Raw genomic sequence first — 15,982 nt, forward strand, 5'->3', positions numbered from 1 at the left:
CTGCCTGGGGGCCTCCTTCATTTCAGTTCTAGAGCCACTCTCGTCCTTACTTCCACACTCAAAACATCAATGAGCATTGTGACTCTGTCCTCACCCAGCACAACTGGATTCCGCCACAAAAATTCTGAGTCCACTGAGCATCGGGAAGCAAAATAGCAGAGAGGGGAAAATGACTGTTGTATGTCTGAGACCAGAGAAAGTTAGCAAGCCGTGTTTTTGTTGGTGCCAATCCTTGGATGGAAATGGAAGATGTAGAAGCCCACCACCGAGGGCTGCAGGTGTACGATGGCCGTCTTGGCCTCAGGCCAGCAGTTACATAAAGGGTGCTGACCGCTAGGACTGTAACTGAATATGAATGGCTGGGATCAAGGCAGTCCCCAAAGCCTATACCTGTGATATAGACATATTACCTTGATGTGTGAAGGAAAAACTGTTAGTGACTGTATTTGAGAGAATACACTTGTGCTTGCGAGTGTTCTAGAACTCCAGACTTGACTTTTTGGTTTGGTCAAGCCAAATACAAAATTGACTATTCAAACTAAGAAGCAGCTACTCCACAACATTTTCTTCCAAGTAATTTAATTTTCTTTCCAATATCAGTACTGTTTTTTGCTTCTTCCATCAGGGACCTTTGGAAGTAGCCCAAGTGTTCTTGGCCGAAATTCCAGCTGACCCAAAACTCTATCGACATCACAACAAGTTGAGGTTATGCTTTAAGGAATTCATAATGCGGTAAGGAGGAAAAATGGTTGGGAATTTCAAAAAAGCAGTGGTTCTCAAAGTGTGGTGTGCAGACCAGCAGCCTCAGAATCACCTGGGAACTTTCTAGAAAGAGAAGATCTCAGGCACCACCCAGATCCACTGAATTAGCTATCCTTCGGAGGAGCCCAGCGATCTGCATTGTAATCAGCCTTCCGGGTGATTCTGACACTGCTAAAGTTTGAGAACCCCTGCAACAGGGCAACACTGCCTGTGCTACTCCTAAGTCCCTAGCACCTAAACCGTAAAGTGGTGTAGCGTCCGTCTCACATGTGCCTCGTAATCATGTCGCACAGCGGGTAGCATCCTCATCCTTCTGTTACCAAAGTGGAAGTGCACATTCAGACAAGGGGGGTGATTTTACTCAGATCACACAGTAGTAGCAGAGCCGAGTTCAAGCCCACGTAACTAGCCCACACTTCCTTCAGTGTGCTGATGCATTGGAGTTTCATAAGTTCTTGATATTGGTCACCTTTGTCATTTCCCAAATCATAACAATAACTTACTTTTAGAAACTTAAACAGACGTTGCCTCAAATTGAGAGACAGAAGCAAGATTCTAAAACTGGGCTTTTTCAAGGTATCATCTGGACAGTTCTCTGTATGTGACAGGGCTCCTCTCTGCTCCTGAATTCTGCGGTAGACCTGGCTCCTGGAGCAGACAGCTCAGCCTGGAAAGGAGGCAGGCCTTGGGAAAGTTAGAATTTGCCAGGGTGGGTGTTGTGATGCAGCCAGTTAAGTTAGGATGCCCACATCCAGTGGCTGGGTGTCTGATTCAGGTCCTGGCCACCCATCCTGCTAGTGCACCTGGGAAGGCAGGGGATGCTGAATCAACTACCTGTGTCCCTGCCTCCTACCTGGGAGACCCAGATGGAGTTCCTAGCTCTTGGCTTCAGCCTGGCCCAGCACTACCTGTTGTGAACATTTGGGTAATAAAATAATGGATGGAAGATCGATCTCTCTCTCTCTCTCTCTCTCTCTCTGCCTTTCAAATAAATCTCTTTTAAAATATTTGTTAGAATTTGCCTAATTCAGTGAAAACTCGCTGGGATGCTAGTGAGCTCAGCAGGGTTGGAGATAGCTCCTTACAGGCTCTTGTGAGAGCCCCAGCCTCTTGCTCTGCAGCAAGGAGACTCATTGGTCCTGCAGTGAAGCACACTGCTTGGTACAGGATGTTTGTGTGTAGCTCTGTGTGTGTGTGTGTGTGCGCGTGTGCACACTCGTAAGTGTGGGGAGCAGCTCAGACTAGACTGTTACTCGAATTAAGACTTATTCTATGCATCTGCTCTCCCACAATATGGCGCTGGGAGAGGAGGAAACAGCTTCTACACAGCTGCCTCCAGTTCAACCAATAAACTGTAGGACCTGCTCCTGATTGGAGGAGAGCAGCGTACTCGGCGTGTGGGTAGCAGAGTTGGGATTGGCGGAAGAGGACTATAAAGGAGGAGAGAGACAACATGCACCAGGAACATCTATCTGAAGGAACACCTGAGCAGCCCCCGAGAGAGCCGGCCGGCGGTGTGCCGCTCCCCCGCGGAAGTGGGGAAAGTGGCAGGGGGAACCGCCCTTCCACGGAGGTGGAAGGGACGGTAGCCAACCCGGGAAGAACCAGCAGCAAACCCGGGGAGGGCCGAGCAGACAAAAGAACAGCACAGGGTCCTGTGTCGTTCCTCCACGAAGAGGGGGAGCGACATAATGGTGCCGTGACTCGGATATGAAGCCTAGGCAGGGTTCAGTGTCGTTCCTCCACGAAGAGGGGGAGCGACAATAAGAGTACATCAAAAAGAACCAGGAAAAATGAAATTCAAAGATAAGGCATGTTTTTCATGAACCTTATGAAGGCCTCCCCCACACATGCATATCCTGAAGGGTTGCATTTAATAATGTTTCAGCATTTGAGTTGCTTTCTGTATTTGACAGCAAATCCAACTTTACAAAACAGACCTTCCTCAACACCTAGTACTGTTTGTATAACAAGGCTAGAAAACTCTGTGAGAGATATTTTAGATCCATTTAGTTTTCATTTTTAATTAATTGTGGTTGAAGACCTCCAGAGTTGGCAGGAGTCCAGCCCCAGGGACCTCCGTGAGAGTACCAGAGAAATGTCTCAGGATGTTGGCTGGGTGTTCCTGTGCCCTTGATGACAGGCCCTCTCTCCGCATGGATACCTGGTGGCACCATGCAGCATGCGCTGAGGACTCTGGGTAGTGTAGGACTGTAGTGATCAGAACACAGGGATCAGGAGTTCCAGGCTGGAGTGCCTAGGGGAAGCTTTGTGTTAACACCACTTAGCCCTCACCTCCAATAGGCGGATGGAAGAAAGCGTGGTAGGGAAAGAGAGCCATTTCTGGTGAACGGACCAACAAGAGCGCCAGACTCTGAGTCAGGAATGCCCAGGATGCACCTGGGCACCACTGGGTCCTGCCAAAGCAGCGTGATCTCGCCAGCAAGCCAGGACAAGAAGGGCTGGAAAGACGGTGCTGTTAGTGAATGGAGTTTGGAAGCCTATTAAAACAAAAGTTGAATTTTTAAAAGATTTATTTATTTGAAAGGCAGAGTAACAGAGAGAGAGAGGGGTCTTCCATCTGCTGCTTCACTCCTGATAGCCACAGCAGTCAGGGCTGGGCCAGGTCAAAGCCAGGAGCCTGCAATTCCATCCGAATCTCTCAAGGTGGGTGACAGGAGCCCAGACATTCAGGTCAGCTGCTGCTGCTTTCCCAGGTTCATTGGCAGGGAGCTGGATTGGAAGCTGAGCAACCAGGACTCAAACCAGTGCTCCAGTATGGAATGCCTGCATTGCAAGTGGTGGTTTAACCTGCTGTGCCACAAAGCTAGCTCCAAGAATTATTTTTTTTAGTAGTTCATCCTACTTTCCTCTACTGGTTACTGATCTTGGAACCCAGTATCTCATGGGTGTGATCCTCTGTGGCTCCACCTGGTTAAAATGTCCTCATCAAATCTCTGCTGAACATGCATCATCCCTAATTAGCTCCCAGCCCCGGGAAACATTCCTAGGAAGGGAGCCAGGGCTGAGTTAAAGGAGACCCAGGCAAGAGATACAGAAGGAAATGGCTTTTCTAGGGCCAGTCATAAGCTAGGCTTTCCAAGACAATTCTCTCTTTCTCCTCAACTTGCCTGTAGAAAGCCTGGGTTTTCAAAATCAAAATCACCATTTAAAATGTCCTCCGACCCTTCTCGCGGGGAACAAGGCTGCCGTGCTACCTTGGGCTACTGCAGTGTTCTCGGAATGCCACAAGACGACGAGTGCTCCCCGCTCTGCCCTGTGCTCCCACCTCACCCAGGCTTCTCAGGATGCAGATTCAGATTCAGCAGGTCAGGAGTGGGGCTTGAGACTGCATTTGTTTTCTTTTTTTTTAATTAATTAATTTATTTGCGAGGCAGAGTTACAGAGCAGGAGAGAGACAGAGAGAGAGGTCTTCCATCTGCTGGTTCACTCCCCAGATGGCTGCAACAGCTAGAGCTGCACCAATCCGAAGCCAGGAGCTGAGCTGATCCAAAGCCAGAAGCCAGGAGTTTCTTCTGGGTCTCGTACATGGGTGCAGAGGCCCGAGCACTTGGGCCATCATCTTTCACTGCTTTCCCAGGCCATAAGAAGAGAGCTAGATTGGAAGTGGAACTGCTGGGACACGAACTGGTACCCATATGGGATGCTGGCGCTGCAGGTAGAGGCTTAGCCTATAACACTAGTTTCAGCGCCCTGAGACTGCATTGCTAACCAGCTCCCGGGTGCTGCTCTTGGTGCTGCCAGCTTGGACCGAAAGCTGTAGAGGTTTCCTGATGGTTTTCTGTCCACATTTCTTTGCCCACCTTCCCCTGGACTGCCTTTCTCAGGCCATGTCTAGCATCATTCTCATCCTCTGCCTTCTCTTTCTTCCCACCAAAAAGGTAAGCGAGGGACCTAATGGTTAAGACACTGCATGGTTTTGCTTAGCAGTTAAGATGCCACTTGGGATACCCACATCCCACCTTAGGGTGCCTGGTTCAAGTCCTGGTTTTGCTTTCACTTCCTGCTAGCATGCACCTGAGGAGGCAGCAGGTAATGGCTAAAATTATTGGCCTGGCCCAGCCATTGTGGACATTTGGGGAGTGAACCAGCAGATGGGAGCCATCTCTGTCAAATAATAAAGTGGGAAAGAGAGAGAGAAAATGTGCTCCAAGTTCTATGCTTGGAAGCAACTGTAGATGGCACTTCATTCACTTAGTCAGCAAAGGCTTACTGAGACTTTGTGCCCAGCATGGCACCTCAATACCCAGGTGGAAAGATGAAGTCCCAACACACGTGGGGCATGGCTACAGGCAGGGCAATGCATGCGCTGCTCCGAGCCTCGTCTCTGTGTGTGAGCAGCAGTTGGCTTTCCCTCCACTTCATTTCACAGAGATCTAAAGCAGTGGGTGCAGTGGTGACGGCTCCCCAACTGTACACAGTTATTAAAACTCATCCACCTGGACAATTAAAATGGGCCAATGTTACCATTTGTAAATCATAGCCTCCATCCAAGTGGCAGACGTGGAAACCTTCCTTTTCCCCATGGCTTAATTGCTGTTCAGGTGCAATCAGGAAGTTTGAATGAAGGGAGCACTGTGTTGCCAAGTTGTTTGCACTGGTGTGTCGTTTGCCTCCAGCCTGCTGTCAGTTGACAGAACTGATTCAAGAGTGGAAAGTGTTTGCGGCTCTCAGGGTTGTGCATTTGGAAGCTCTAGCTTCTCAGCAGACTTGGGCTGAGATTAGAGAGCCCAGCTTCCCCCGTGACCCTAAGGGAGTCTTGCAATGCAGAGAGCTCACAGTGGAAACCTACACCTGCCAGGTCCTGGGCCAGCAGTTCCCTCCTGGGCAGCTGTGTCGGAACCAGAGGCAGCCATAGCCGCTGAAGCTGGGCTCATCCAGCCAGTCCTGCAACTTTTCACATCCTGGCCACTTGAGACCTTGATCTGCCTCTGCCTTTTCCGCAATAAGAAAAAGTGCCTTGTGGGGTTAATAGGGCAAGACACAGAGATCCAGTGTTCTCTCTCCCTCCTCCACTCTGTAAAGCACTCAGGCCATTTTAGGTGCTGCAATCTTTTAAAGTTTTTTTTTTTTTCCTTCTTAAGAAAAAAAGACAAAGTGATTCCAGACAGGTTTTATATTAAAGATAGCAGGACACAGGGCACCAGTGACAAATCGCCTTTAGGGCAAGGCATTTCACATGTACCCTGGGTTCTGCTGTGTGTAGGCGGTCAGGGACTTGGGAAGAAAGTGTTGAATGGCAGTGGTATTTTGTTTGTAATTCTTATTTATTTATTGGAGAGGCAGAAAAACAAGGAAAGAGAGACACAGAGAAAGAGAGCTCTTACCTGCTGGCTCACTCCCCATTTGTCTGTCATGCTTTCAACACCATGAGACTTGGCTCAGAAGGCGGCCGAGAGTGGGGACGTGTGAATGACCTGTGTCGATCTCCCAGTGTCAGACACCTGTATTATAGTGGGCCGCAGATGTCAGAAGGAAGAATGAGAGCCAAATGGCAGAGGCAGGATTTAAACTGGGCGTGGAGACAGCTTTCCACTGGGACAGGCTGTCCTTGATGTCTGGGGACTGAGAGGAAGGAATGGAAGGGGGGTTAGCCACAAAAAGCCACCGAGATGCACCCCGTGCAGGGGGCTATGCTGTGGGGAGAGGCCAGATAACCCTTCTTTACCTTAAAGGGGCTCGATGACCTGTTCCCCCAGCCAGGAAGGACAGTGGCAGCCACTCCCTCCGCTTCCCTGTCAGATTCTCCCCGAGGCTCCCCTCAGGGCTGTGTCTTTTCACTGGGCCCTGAGAGGAGATCTGCTAGCAGGAGGAATCTGAGAAAAACAGAATGCTGCAGCCTGGGACCCAAGAGAGTGCGAGGGTGAGAGCAAGGGCACGTGCCTGCGTTCTAGCTGGAAACGGCGGTGTCTTTCCCAGGCAGCACATGAGGGTGCTTCAAAAAGCTCATGGAAAATGGAGTTGAGATAAGCTGCTTTAGGTGCAGAAAAAAAAATTGAAATCCATGCACACAGGACTCTGCAAAGTGTTCATTGGAAAGTACATATTATGAAGAAACCATGTCTGGTTTTAAAAAATGTTTGCACCGAAATAAACATTTCTTTTAATTTCATTTTTCCATGGACTTTCTTCTAGTTTGCTTTTGTCTCTTTAAGCTTTTATATATTTGTTATTTGAAATGCAGAGGGAGAGAGAGGGGAGGGAGGAAGGGAGAGGGAGAGGGAGAGGGAGAGATCTTCTATCTGCTGGTTCACTCCCCTAAAGGCCCTCAACAGCTGGGGGCAGGCCAGGAGCTGGAGCCCAGCCAGGGTCTCCCATGTGGATTGCATGGACCCAAGTACTTGAACCATCACCCGCTCTCTCCCAAGATACACATTAACCAGAAGTTGGAGTCAGGAGCAGAGCCAGGATGTGAACCAAGCACTCTAATATGGGATGCAGGCTTTATAAGCAGCATCTTTTTTTTCTTTTTAAAGACTTATTTTATTTGAAAGACAGAATCACAGAGAAAGGAAGAGAGAGGCCTTCCATTTGCTGTTTTGTTCACTCTCTAAATGGCCACAACCACCTGAGGCTGAGTCAGGCTGAAGCCAGGAGCCAGGAGCTTCATCTGGGTCTCCCACATGGGTGGTAGGGAGCCAGGTACTTGCACCATCTTCCCCTGCTTTCCCAGGCACATTAGCAGAGCTGGATTGGAAGTGGCAACTGGGACTTGAACCAGCGCTCATACAGAATGCAGCATTGGAGGCAGAGGTTTAACCCACTCTGCCACAACACTGGCCCTTCAGGCAGCCTCTTAACCATCAGGCCAGACCCCATTCCTCCATGAACTTTCTGATATACCTTGGTATGTGGTATTGGGGTTCAGAGATGGGCACTTGAACCAAAATGCCTGGTTCAGATACTCAGTCTGCCTTCACTGGCTGAGTCGCCTCAGAAGAGTTACCCATCCTTAGTCTCCCCAAATGTAAAATGGGAATCCCAGTATTAACTACAGCTTGGGGTTAGGTGGTAGATCTGTGTACCTAGGCAGTGGGGTGAACATGAAACTGCCCAGTTAGAAACAGAGACTTAGCCTGCCTTAGGAGAGAATGTCTGCCTTGACAAAGCTTGTACCGTCAGACACAGAGGGGCTGATGGGACCCTGGCCTGGAAGCAGAGAATCCCGGCTTTGTGTCCGGCTCTGTTGTCCCCACAGGGCTGTGACTCCTGGGCGCTTCCACTGTTTACCTCTCAGTTACATCAACTATGGAATAAAGAACTGGACAATGACGTCATTAAGGTCCAGCCATGTCATATTGTATACATACTGTACCCAGACTGAACTCATGCCGGATAATAACAGTAACAGCAGTAAGCAGTCTGGATTGATCTGTGTGCCAGCACCGTCCTGTGCATTGTGTGTTTAAACTGATTAGGTTTTGCATGAATTTAGGAAGCAGGCTGTCATCGCCTTCCTGTCCCAGGTGAAGACGCAAAGGCAGAGAGAGGCTGAGGGACTTGCTGAATATTGCAGAGCCAGCAAGCAGCAAAGCAGGAGTCAGAGTCGCACAGTCACACACTCTGGCTCAGTCAGTCCTCTTTTTTTTTTTTAAGATTTATTTATTGGAAAGACAGAGTTACAGAGAGAGGTAGAGACAGAGAGAGAGGTCTTCCATCCACTGGTTCACTCCCCAGATGGCCGCAATGGTCATAGCTGCATCGATCCGAAGCCAGGAGCCAGGTGCTTCTTCCGGGTCTCCCACGTGGGTACAGGGGCCCAAGGACTTGGGCCATCTTGTTCAGTCAGTCCTCTTAACTACTGTGCTGCGCTGTCCTGCTTGCTCTAGGCACTGTATTAAGTTGCTAGCAACAGAGAATAGAAGCCAAAGTAGCTTAAATAAGAAACGTTTTTTATCACAGAGGTAGTCACCATAGACTGAGGGCATCACAAAGTCATCGGAGACCCTAGCTCTTCCCTTTCTTTGGCTCTGCCATCCTGATTATAGTACACCCACTCTCATGATCACAGTATGACTGCTGGGACTCCAGCCATCATGACCACAGCCTAGACTAGTGTTGGGAGTAGAGGTGAGGAAAGAATAAAAGGACATGTCCATTTAAAGACTTTTCCCAGTGACTTCATCTCCTAGCTCATCAGCCATTCCTACCTTCAAGGGTGGCTAGAAGATGGAATTTTCCATTTGGGCACACTGTCGGGAGCTCCATTACCAAGAGAGAAAGAAAATGGGTATCCGGGACACAGAGAGGGACTGTGGAGCAGGATGTGGAAGGAGCATCCCAGGGCAGGAGGGTCTGGGGATGCGTGACCACCTCCCTGTGAGATACACTAACTCCTTACACAGAAGTCACTCTCAGCGAGAGACAGCAGCCACCAGGGCAGGCACAGCTTCCTGAGTCTGGTTTCTGGGGGCTCTGACTGCTGGGGAACTGGAGGCACACAGGGTGTGAGGAAATGGGACTTTTCAACAAAGGGGAGGGGGCAGGGGGAGTGAGAGTCATGGGGGCGTCCTCGTCCTGGGGAGGGCAGCGCACGCAGGTGCCTGGGTGCCTAAGGAAAATGGGAGAGAAAGCGCCGTTCAGAACAGTTATCTCCCTGGGGCCCTCCGATCCTGTACTCATTGCCCAGGAGCCACCTTCAGCACGTGGCCATCCCTTGTTTATGATTTTAAATGGACATAGTAGAAGGCATTTTAATAAAGGAATCTAGAGAATAAAGTCAAGATGGCAGAAAAAAGGAAATACAGAAAATATATGTAAAAGAATTTCATAAATTATAAAAGTTGTTGAAATGCGAAGCAATATGATTACCATAAAATCGAGTATGTTTCTATCTAAGCTACTAATACATTTGTCTTCGTAAAATGCTGTTTGTCTATTGCTGTGTAAGAAACTACCTTGTAATCCAGTGGCTTTAAACAACATGTAATTGTTGAGCACCAGTTCTGGGAGTTGGCTGGGCTGGGCGAGGTGGCTTTCCTTGGAGTCTCACTCCCTGCACTTGGGCAGTGGCTGGGGCTTGAGTCACCCGGAGGCTTTGTCACTCGCATGAGTGTGTCTCGGGTCTGGGCTGAGAAGTCTCCAGCAGAAGGGTCTCCTCCCCCTCCGACTCTCTCCCTGTGTGGTCTCTCCTGCCTGGCAGCTTCAGGGTAAGCAGATTTTCCAGAGGGCAGCTGGAGAGACAGACGCCGTACTTGGCTAATCCTCCACCAGCATCCCATATGGGCACCAGGTTCTAGTCCCAGTTGGTCCTCTTCCAGGCCAGCTCTCTGCTGTGGCCCAGGAAGGCAGTGGAGGATGGCCCAAGTGCTTGGGCCCTACATCCACATGGGAGAGTAGGAGAAGCACCTGGCTCCTGGCTTCAGATCAGCGCAGCGCTGGCCATAGTGGCCATTTGGGGGTGGTGAACCAATGGAAGGAAGACCTTTCTCTCTGTCTCTCTCTCACTGTCTAACTCTGCCTGTCAAATAAGTAAGTAAGTAAGAAGGAAGGAAGGAAGGAAGGAAGGAAGGAAGGAAGGAAGGAAGGAAAGAGAAAAAAGAAAATAATGCATTTAAATGATCCACAAATCACAAGGCCACTGGGTATATTCAGGAGTTTCTGTCTTGGTGCTGTGTGGTTATGCCATGTTGGGGGCTGGGTTCAGGTCTGTTCGTGTTTGTCAGAGGGTTGTGTTCACTTCCAGCTCTGCCCCTTCCTCATCTTCCGTCCCTACAGTGGTCTTGGTAGATGCGGGCTGGGCCTCTCCACTTACATCTCCGTGTCTCTTCAGCATTTTTTTTTAGATTTGTTTTTCTCTGCGGGGTGATTTCCTCAGATCTGTTATGTATTTCATTGTGTGTAGTCTCTTATTTAACCTGCTCATTGAGATTTTCCTCTTTATATTAGAGACTGCCTTTTTCTTTTTGGAAGTTCTGTTTGCTGCTTTTCTTTAATGTACTCTCCCGTCATTTGAGAGGCAGAGAAACACACAGAAAGAGAGAAAGCTCTCCTATTCCCCAGCCAGGGCCCAGGGCAAAGCCAGGCACCAGGAACGCAATGCAGGTCTTGTTGGTGTGAGTCAAGAATCCAGCTGTCCGCTGCCTCTCAGGATCTGCATGGGCAGAGAGCTGGAGCCAGGAGCCAGAGCAGGGGACCAGCCCCAGGCACTCCAATTTGGAACATGGGCATCTTAGCCACTAGGCTGAGTGCGTGCGCTGGCCCTTGTTTTCCTCTAATCATAGAGTTTAGCCTCTTATTGCCTCTCTATTTAACTTTTCTGTATCTCCAATTCTTTTTTTTTATTTTTTTGAAGATTTATTTATTTCAAAGTCAGAGCTACAGAGAGGCAGAGGCAGAGAGAGAAAGAGAGTGAGAGAGAGAGAGAGGGAGGGAGGGAGGGAGGTCTTCCATTTGCTGGTTCACTTTCCAAATGGCGGCAATGGCCAGAGCTTCGCCAATCCAAAGCCAGGAGCCAGGAGCTTCTTCCAGGTCTCCCACATGGGTGTAGGAGCCCAAGGACTTGGGCCATCTTGTACTGCTTTCCCAGGCCACAGCAGAGAGCTGGATTGGAAGTAGAGCAGCTGGGTCTCAAACCGGCACCCATATGGGATGCTGACACTGCAGGCAGTAGTTTTACCTGCTATCCCACAGTGCCAGCCCCTGTATCTCCAATTCTTACCGAACTCATTCTTCTGCTCTTTACAGCTGTCAGTTCTCCCTCTTGGTGCCTGTTTCCTGGTATGGCCTTTTTCATTGTGTAATATTTCACTGTGAGCTCATCTTGGTGGGAGTCACTCTTGCTGTGGGTGGTCCGTGTGCCCCCGCTGAGAAAGTGCTCCTCTAGTCCAGCTGTACGGTGGTGTCTTAGCCCCAGGTATTTCAGTAACCTTGGATCAGATTTTAAGTGAATGTCTTACCTTGGAGAGTATACAATGGAGGAACATAAATGTGTAACTGATATTCACATGTGGTGCAAACTCAAGAATTTCCATTTCTCAAGGTGACTTTCTTTCCCTGTGCGTATAGAAAATTTCCATTCCACCTTTCTGAAGAGCTTACAGCATGTTTTTAACCCCTTTTTCATAGATAGGGTATCCTCTCAAGACTGAACTATGTGCAGATGGCATATCCGGAGTCCCCCTTGGCCATTGCCAAGACTGGATCACTCACTGATCCTGTTTGGGGTTTGAACCCTCTTGCACCCAACCACTGGGAGATTTGTTTGCAGTCTTCAGTTCCTAGTGGCTGGTCCTAGTGGCAGCTGCCATGGCACCGGCTCCTGCTAGCACGCTGGCTTTGATTTTCTCTTCCTTTCTGACACCTGGGGTTTCCCTTTCTCTTTTGGCCATGTTTTCCCAGCACTTCCGTATGTATGTGGCAGGAGGGGGCCGAGTAGCATCTGCAGCATCTGCCCTGTTGCCACACATCACAGTGAGTTTGTACAAGCACAGCAGGTACCATTCTGCAATGTGCTGGTCAGATATTTTGTTACTGCAACAAAATACCTGACATGGGCTACTTACCTTGGAAGTTTGCTGAGCTCACAGGTTTGGAGGCTGGAAATCTAAATGGAATGATATGGACTCTCTCGAAGGCCCATTGTCCATGGCACGTATGGAGGAAGGATCACATGCAGAGCCAGCAAGCAGAGGGAGAGTGGGTGGGGCTAGCCCTCTTGGCTTTTATAACAATATTCCTGGGAGAACACAGTAGGTCAGGTAAGAGGGGCTGGCATTGTAGCTCAGCAGGTTAAATCACTTCTTGCAATGCTGGCATCTCATATCCAAGTGCCAGTTTGAGTCCTGGCTGCTCTGCTTCCAACCCAACATCCTGCTATTGTACCTAGGAAAGCAGCAGGTGATGGTCCGAGTAATCGGATCCCTTTCAATCACATTGTTTTACAATTTTTTTTAAAAGATTTATTTATTTATTTGAAAGGTAGAATTACAGAGAGCCAGAGGCAGAGAGAGAGAGAGGTCTTCCATCCTCTGGTTTACTCCCCAAATGGCCTCAACAGCTGGAGCTGGGCTGATCTGAAGCCAGGAACCAGGAGCTTCCTCTAGGTCCCTGACACGAGTGCAGGAGCCTAAGCACCTGGGTCATCCTCCACTGCTCTCCCAAGGCCATAGAAGAGAGCTGGATCACAATTTGAGCAGCCAGGACCCATATGGGATGCCAGCACTGCAGTTGGCAGCTTTACCTGCTACACCACAGCACCAGCCCCCCTTTCTCTCACATTGTAGACCCAGATGGGTTTCCTGTCTCCTGGCTTTGGACTGGCCCAGCCTTGACTATTGGGCACTTGTGGAATGAGCCATCAGAAGAGATTCTCTCTCTCCCTCTCTCCCTCCCCCTCCTCCCTCCCTCTCTGCCTTTCAAATAAGTGAATAAGTCTTACAGTAAAATGCAAGTGGAACATCAGAACTTTCTCCTGAGGCATGTCTCCAGTGAGCTAAGGACCTCTCACTCGGCCTTACTTCCTAAGGGTAGCACCAAGCCTGTAGCACAGGGGACTTTGGGAGATCCTGAACATGCAAACCATAGCTTGCAGTGATGAGTTTGAATCTTGGAGGTGTGGTGTTATCTTGGGAAGGGTCCTAGGATTTCTGAACATCAGGGATGAATGGAGATACATCCCAGCTTTCTAGGTCATTGGGGAAAATGGTCCATGCACGTGAAACTGCTTGCACAAGGCCTGGCACATTGCAAGAATGAGGGTCTGCATTCTGGCTCCTTAGGCATTAGTATACTGCCCTGGAGGGGGCAGCTTTTCAAACATAGACACTTCTGGATGCTCCTACAGAGATCCTGACTCATAGAGGCCCAGGTGGGGCCTGCATTGGAAAAGCCCCGCAGGTGGTCCCTACATGCTACCAAGTTGCAAACACTGTTGGAGATGCTCAAGAAGTGTCAAAGGGTATCAAGTCTAAGCCCTCCAAACTTGTTTGAAATGAAGCCGCCTTTTCTTCACCACCCTGACGTTTTCCCCTCAGATGTGGTGAGGCCGTGGAGAAGAACAAGCGTCTCATTACGGCAGACCAGAGGGAGTATCAGCAGGAACTCAAGAAGAACTACAACAAGCTGAGAGAGAGCCTCAGGCCCATGATCGAGCGGAAAATCCCAGAGCTCTACAAGCCGATTTTCCAAGTTGAAAGTCAAAAGAGGTAAGAGCAGGGGAGAGGAAGCTTCCACAGTGTGCGAGGCCCGACGGATCGGGGCCTGCTCTGCTGCCTTGGGGAGCTGGGGCACCTCCGATGATGGCTGGAGCGGGACCGGGTGTCATGGCCACCGGGTGTGATCCCTTCGGCTTTCATCCTCCTGGGAACTTCCCCTTGACCTCTTAGAAGCCTTTGGCATTGGCCTTATGCCAGTGGTCATCCTGGGGCTGCACCATAGTCTGAGCTGGTTTTTTTGATTTGTTGGCCTTGGCTCAGTGTCAAGGGCTCCCAGACCCTCCCCTGGGTAACTTGGTTAAGCAATCCACTGAGTTGCCTGGATTCACCTTTTCTGGGTGGTGATCCACCTGCAAAGGTTCATTGGTCTTTTTATGTGTGGTCTCTCTCTGACACACACACACACACACACACTCATTCTCTCTCTTTTCTTAATTTCAGGGACTCTTTCCACAGATCAAGTTTCAGGAAATGTGAGACCCAGTTGTCACAGGGCAGCTAAGAAAAGCCATCTTCACTCGTGGAGACTGAGACCTTGAGACACCTGAAAAGGACTTGTTGGTACTTAAAAAAAAAAAAAAAAAAAAGACATTTGCCACCCAGGACTGAATGTACACTCCCTGACCAGCCTGTGCCCTGAAAGCTCTGGGACCCAAGGGACCATGGAATCACTCCCAAGTGAACTGTGACCAGACTGGGAACATTACAGGGGGTTGGGGCGGGATGGGGTGGAGGATGGGTAACCAGGGGTGACCCTGTATTTATTAAAGTGTAGGGTGTTTTTATTCAGCATATTGTACAAAACAAGCAAAATTAACTTCTGCTCATGCAGTGACTTCCTCTGGCCTGTACTGGAATTTGCAGGATAAACTCAAATTGCCTGAGGAAAAAAATGGAAGAGTTGTCCACCATCCTGTTCAGAGTGACCCTCACTCACCCTTTATGGGATGGCAGGGTGAGCGTGTAAGGGGGTAGAACATCTCCATGAGTCTGTGAGGGGGAGCCTTACTCAAAATTTGAAAATCACGGTGACTGGAAATTCAGGAATAGATGGTTTGTGAATGTATTCTCCATCGGGTAATGGTGGACTAATTGTTGTACAGTTCTTTTTGCTGTATTGTTCCTGTTATGTTAATTTAAAATGCATTTATTTGAGGCACACACTCAAAGCACTGATTTAGGAGATACACGGTACTCGGGAAAGTCAGCCCCAAGCCTTGTACGCCGCCTTCACGTCGGTGGAAGCAGTAATGCAGAGCTCCGCTTGCTTGCTGACGCTCATCCTCCTTCCCTGTTCTGCTCTCCGGGCCCAAGCTTGTTTTTGTTAAAGGACGGTATCTCTGCTTCCATTTCAGAGCACTGTGCTCCCACCCAGCACATCCTTCAGCTGCAACACTTACTGAGTTTTGGCTTATTTTGAGGATGTACCTAAGGAGAAAGATGAACAAAGTTATTGAGAATTAAATTATATATTTTAATATGACTAATGACCCTAATACTAAACATGTAATAAGAACTACAAATAAAATGTTTCTTTTTGTAACTGTTTTTTGTTTGTGTGTGTGTGCACGTGTGTGTGTGTGTTGTGTTTTGAGAAGTCCAACTTTTACAAAGCACTTCCAGGAAGAAAGACTGGCTAATCCTGGCCTTGGTCAACAGTACCATCTAGGGTGGCAACTCTTAGTCACTGTTTAATCTTGGTGATCACAAAAAAGAATTCAGATAAGATATTCCCAAACTTTTTTATACTATCAGCTGGGTACAAATTTATATTCTGAAAAAGGACTTTTTTTTTTTTTTTTTTTTTTTTTTTGGACAGGCAGAGTGGACAGTGAGAGACAGAGACAGAGAGAAAGGTCTTCCTTTACCATTGGTTCACCCTCCAATGGCTGCTGCGGCCAGTGCTCCGTGCTGATCCAAAGCCAGGAGCCAGGTGCTTCTCCTGGTCTCCCATGCGGGTGCAGGGCCCAAGCACTTGGGCCATCCTCCACTGCACTCCCTGGCCACAGCAGAGAGCTGGCCTGGAAGAGGGGTAACCAGGACAG

At 49.0% G+C, this 15,982-nt stretch overlaps 1 protein-coding gene across 4 annotated transcripts in view; it reads left to right on the top strand.

Annotated features, from left to right (window-relative positions):
* The window catches only part of DOCK8 (dedicator of cytokinesis 8), a 253,132-nt gene extending 237,652 nt beyond the window's left edge, over nt 1-15,480 (top strand). For all 4 annotated transcript variants that reach the window (XM_008256091.5, XM_008256100.5, XM_089337104.1 and 1 more), the window contains 3 exons: nt 626-732; nt 13,758-13,928; nt 14,379-15,480. In XM_008256091.5, coding sequence (XP_008254313.4) covers nt 626-732; nt 13,758-13,928; nt 14,379-14,439 — 339 coding nt within the window. In that variant the 3' untranslated portion in view covers nt 14,440-15,480. The remainder of the gene's footprint in view (nt 1-625; nt 733-13,757; nt 13,929-14,378) is intronic.
* Nucleotides 15,481-15,982: the final 502 nt, after the last annotated feature.

Source organism: Oryctolagus cuniculus, chromosome 1 (assembly GCF_051225735.1).
Source record: "Oryctolagus cuniculus isolate XC-2025 breed Fujian yellow rabbit chromosome 1, ASM5122573v1, whole genome shotgun sequence".
Taxonomy (NCBI): domain Eukaryota; kingdom Metazoa; phylum Chordata; class Mammalia; order Lagomorpha; family Leporidae; genus Oryctolagus; species Oryctolagus cuniculus.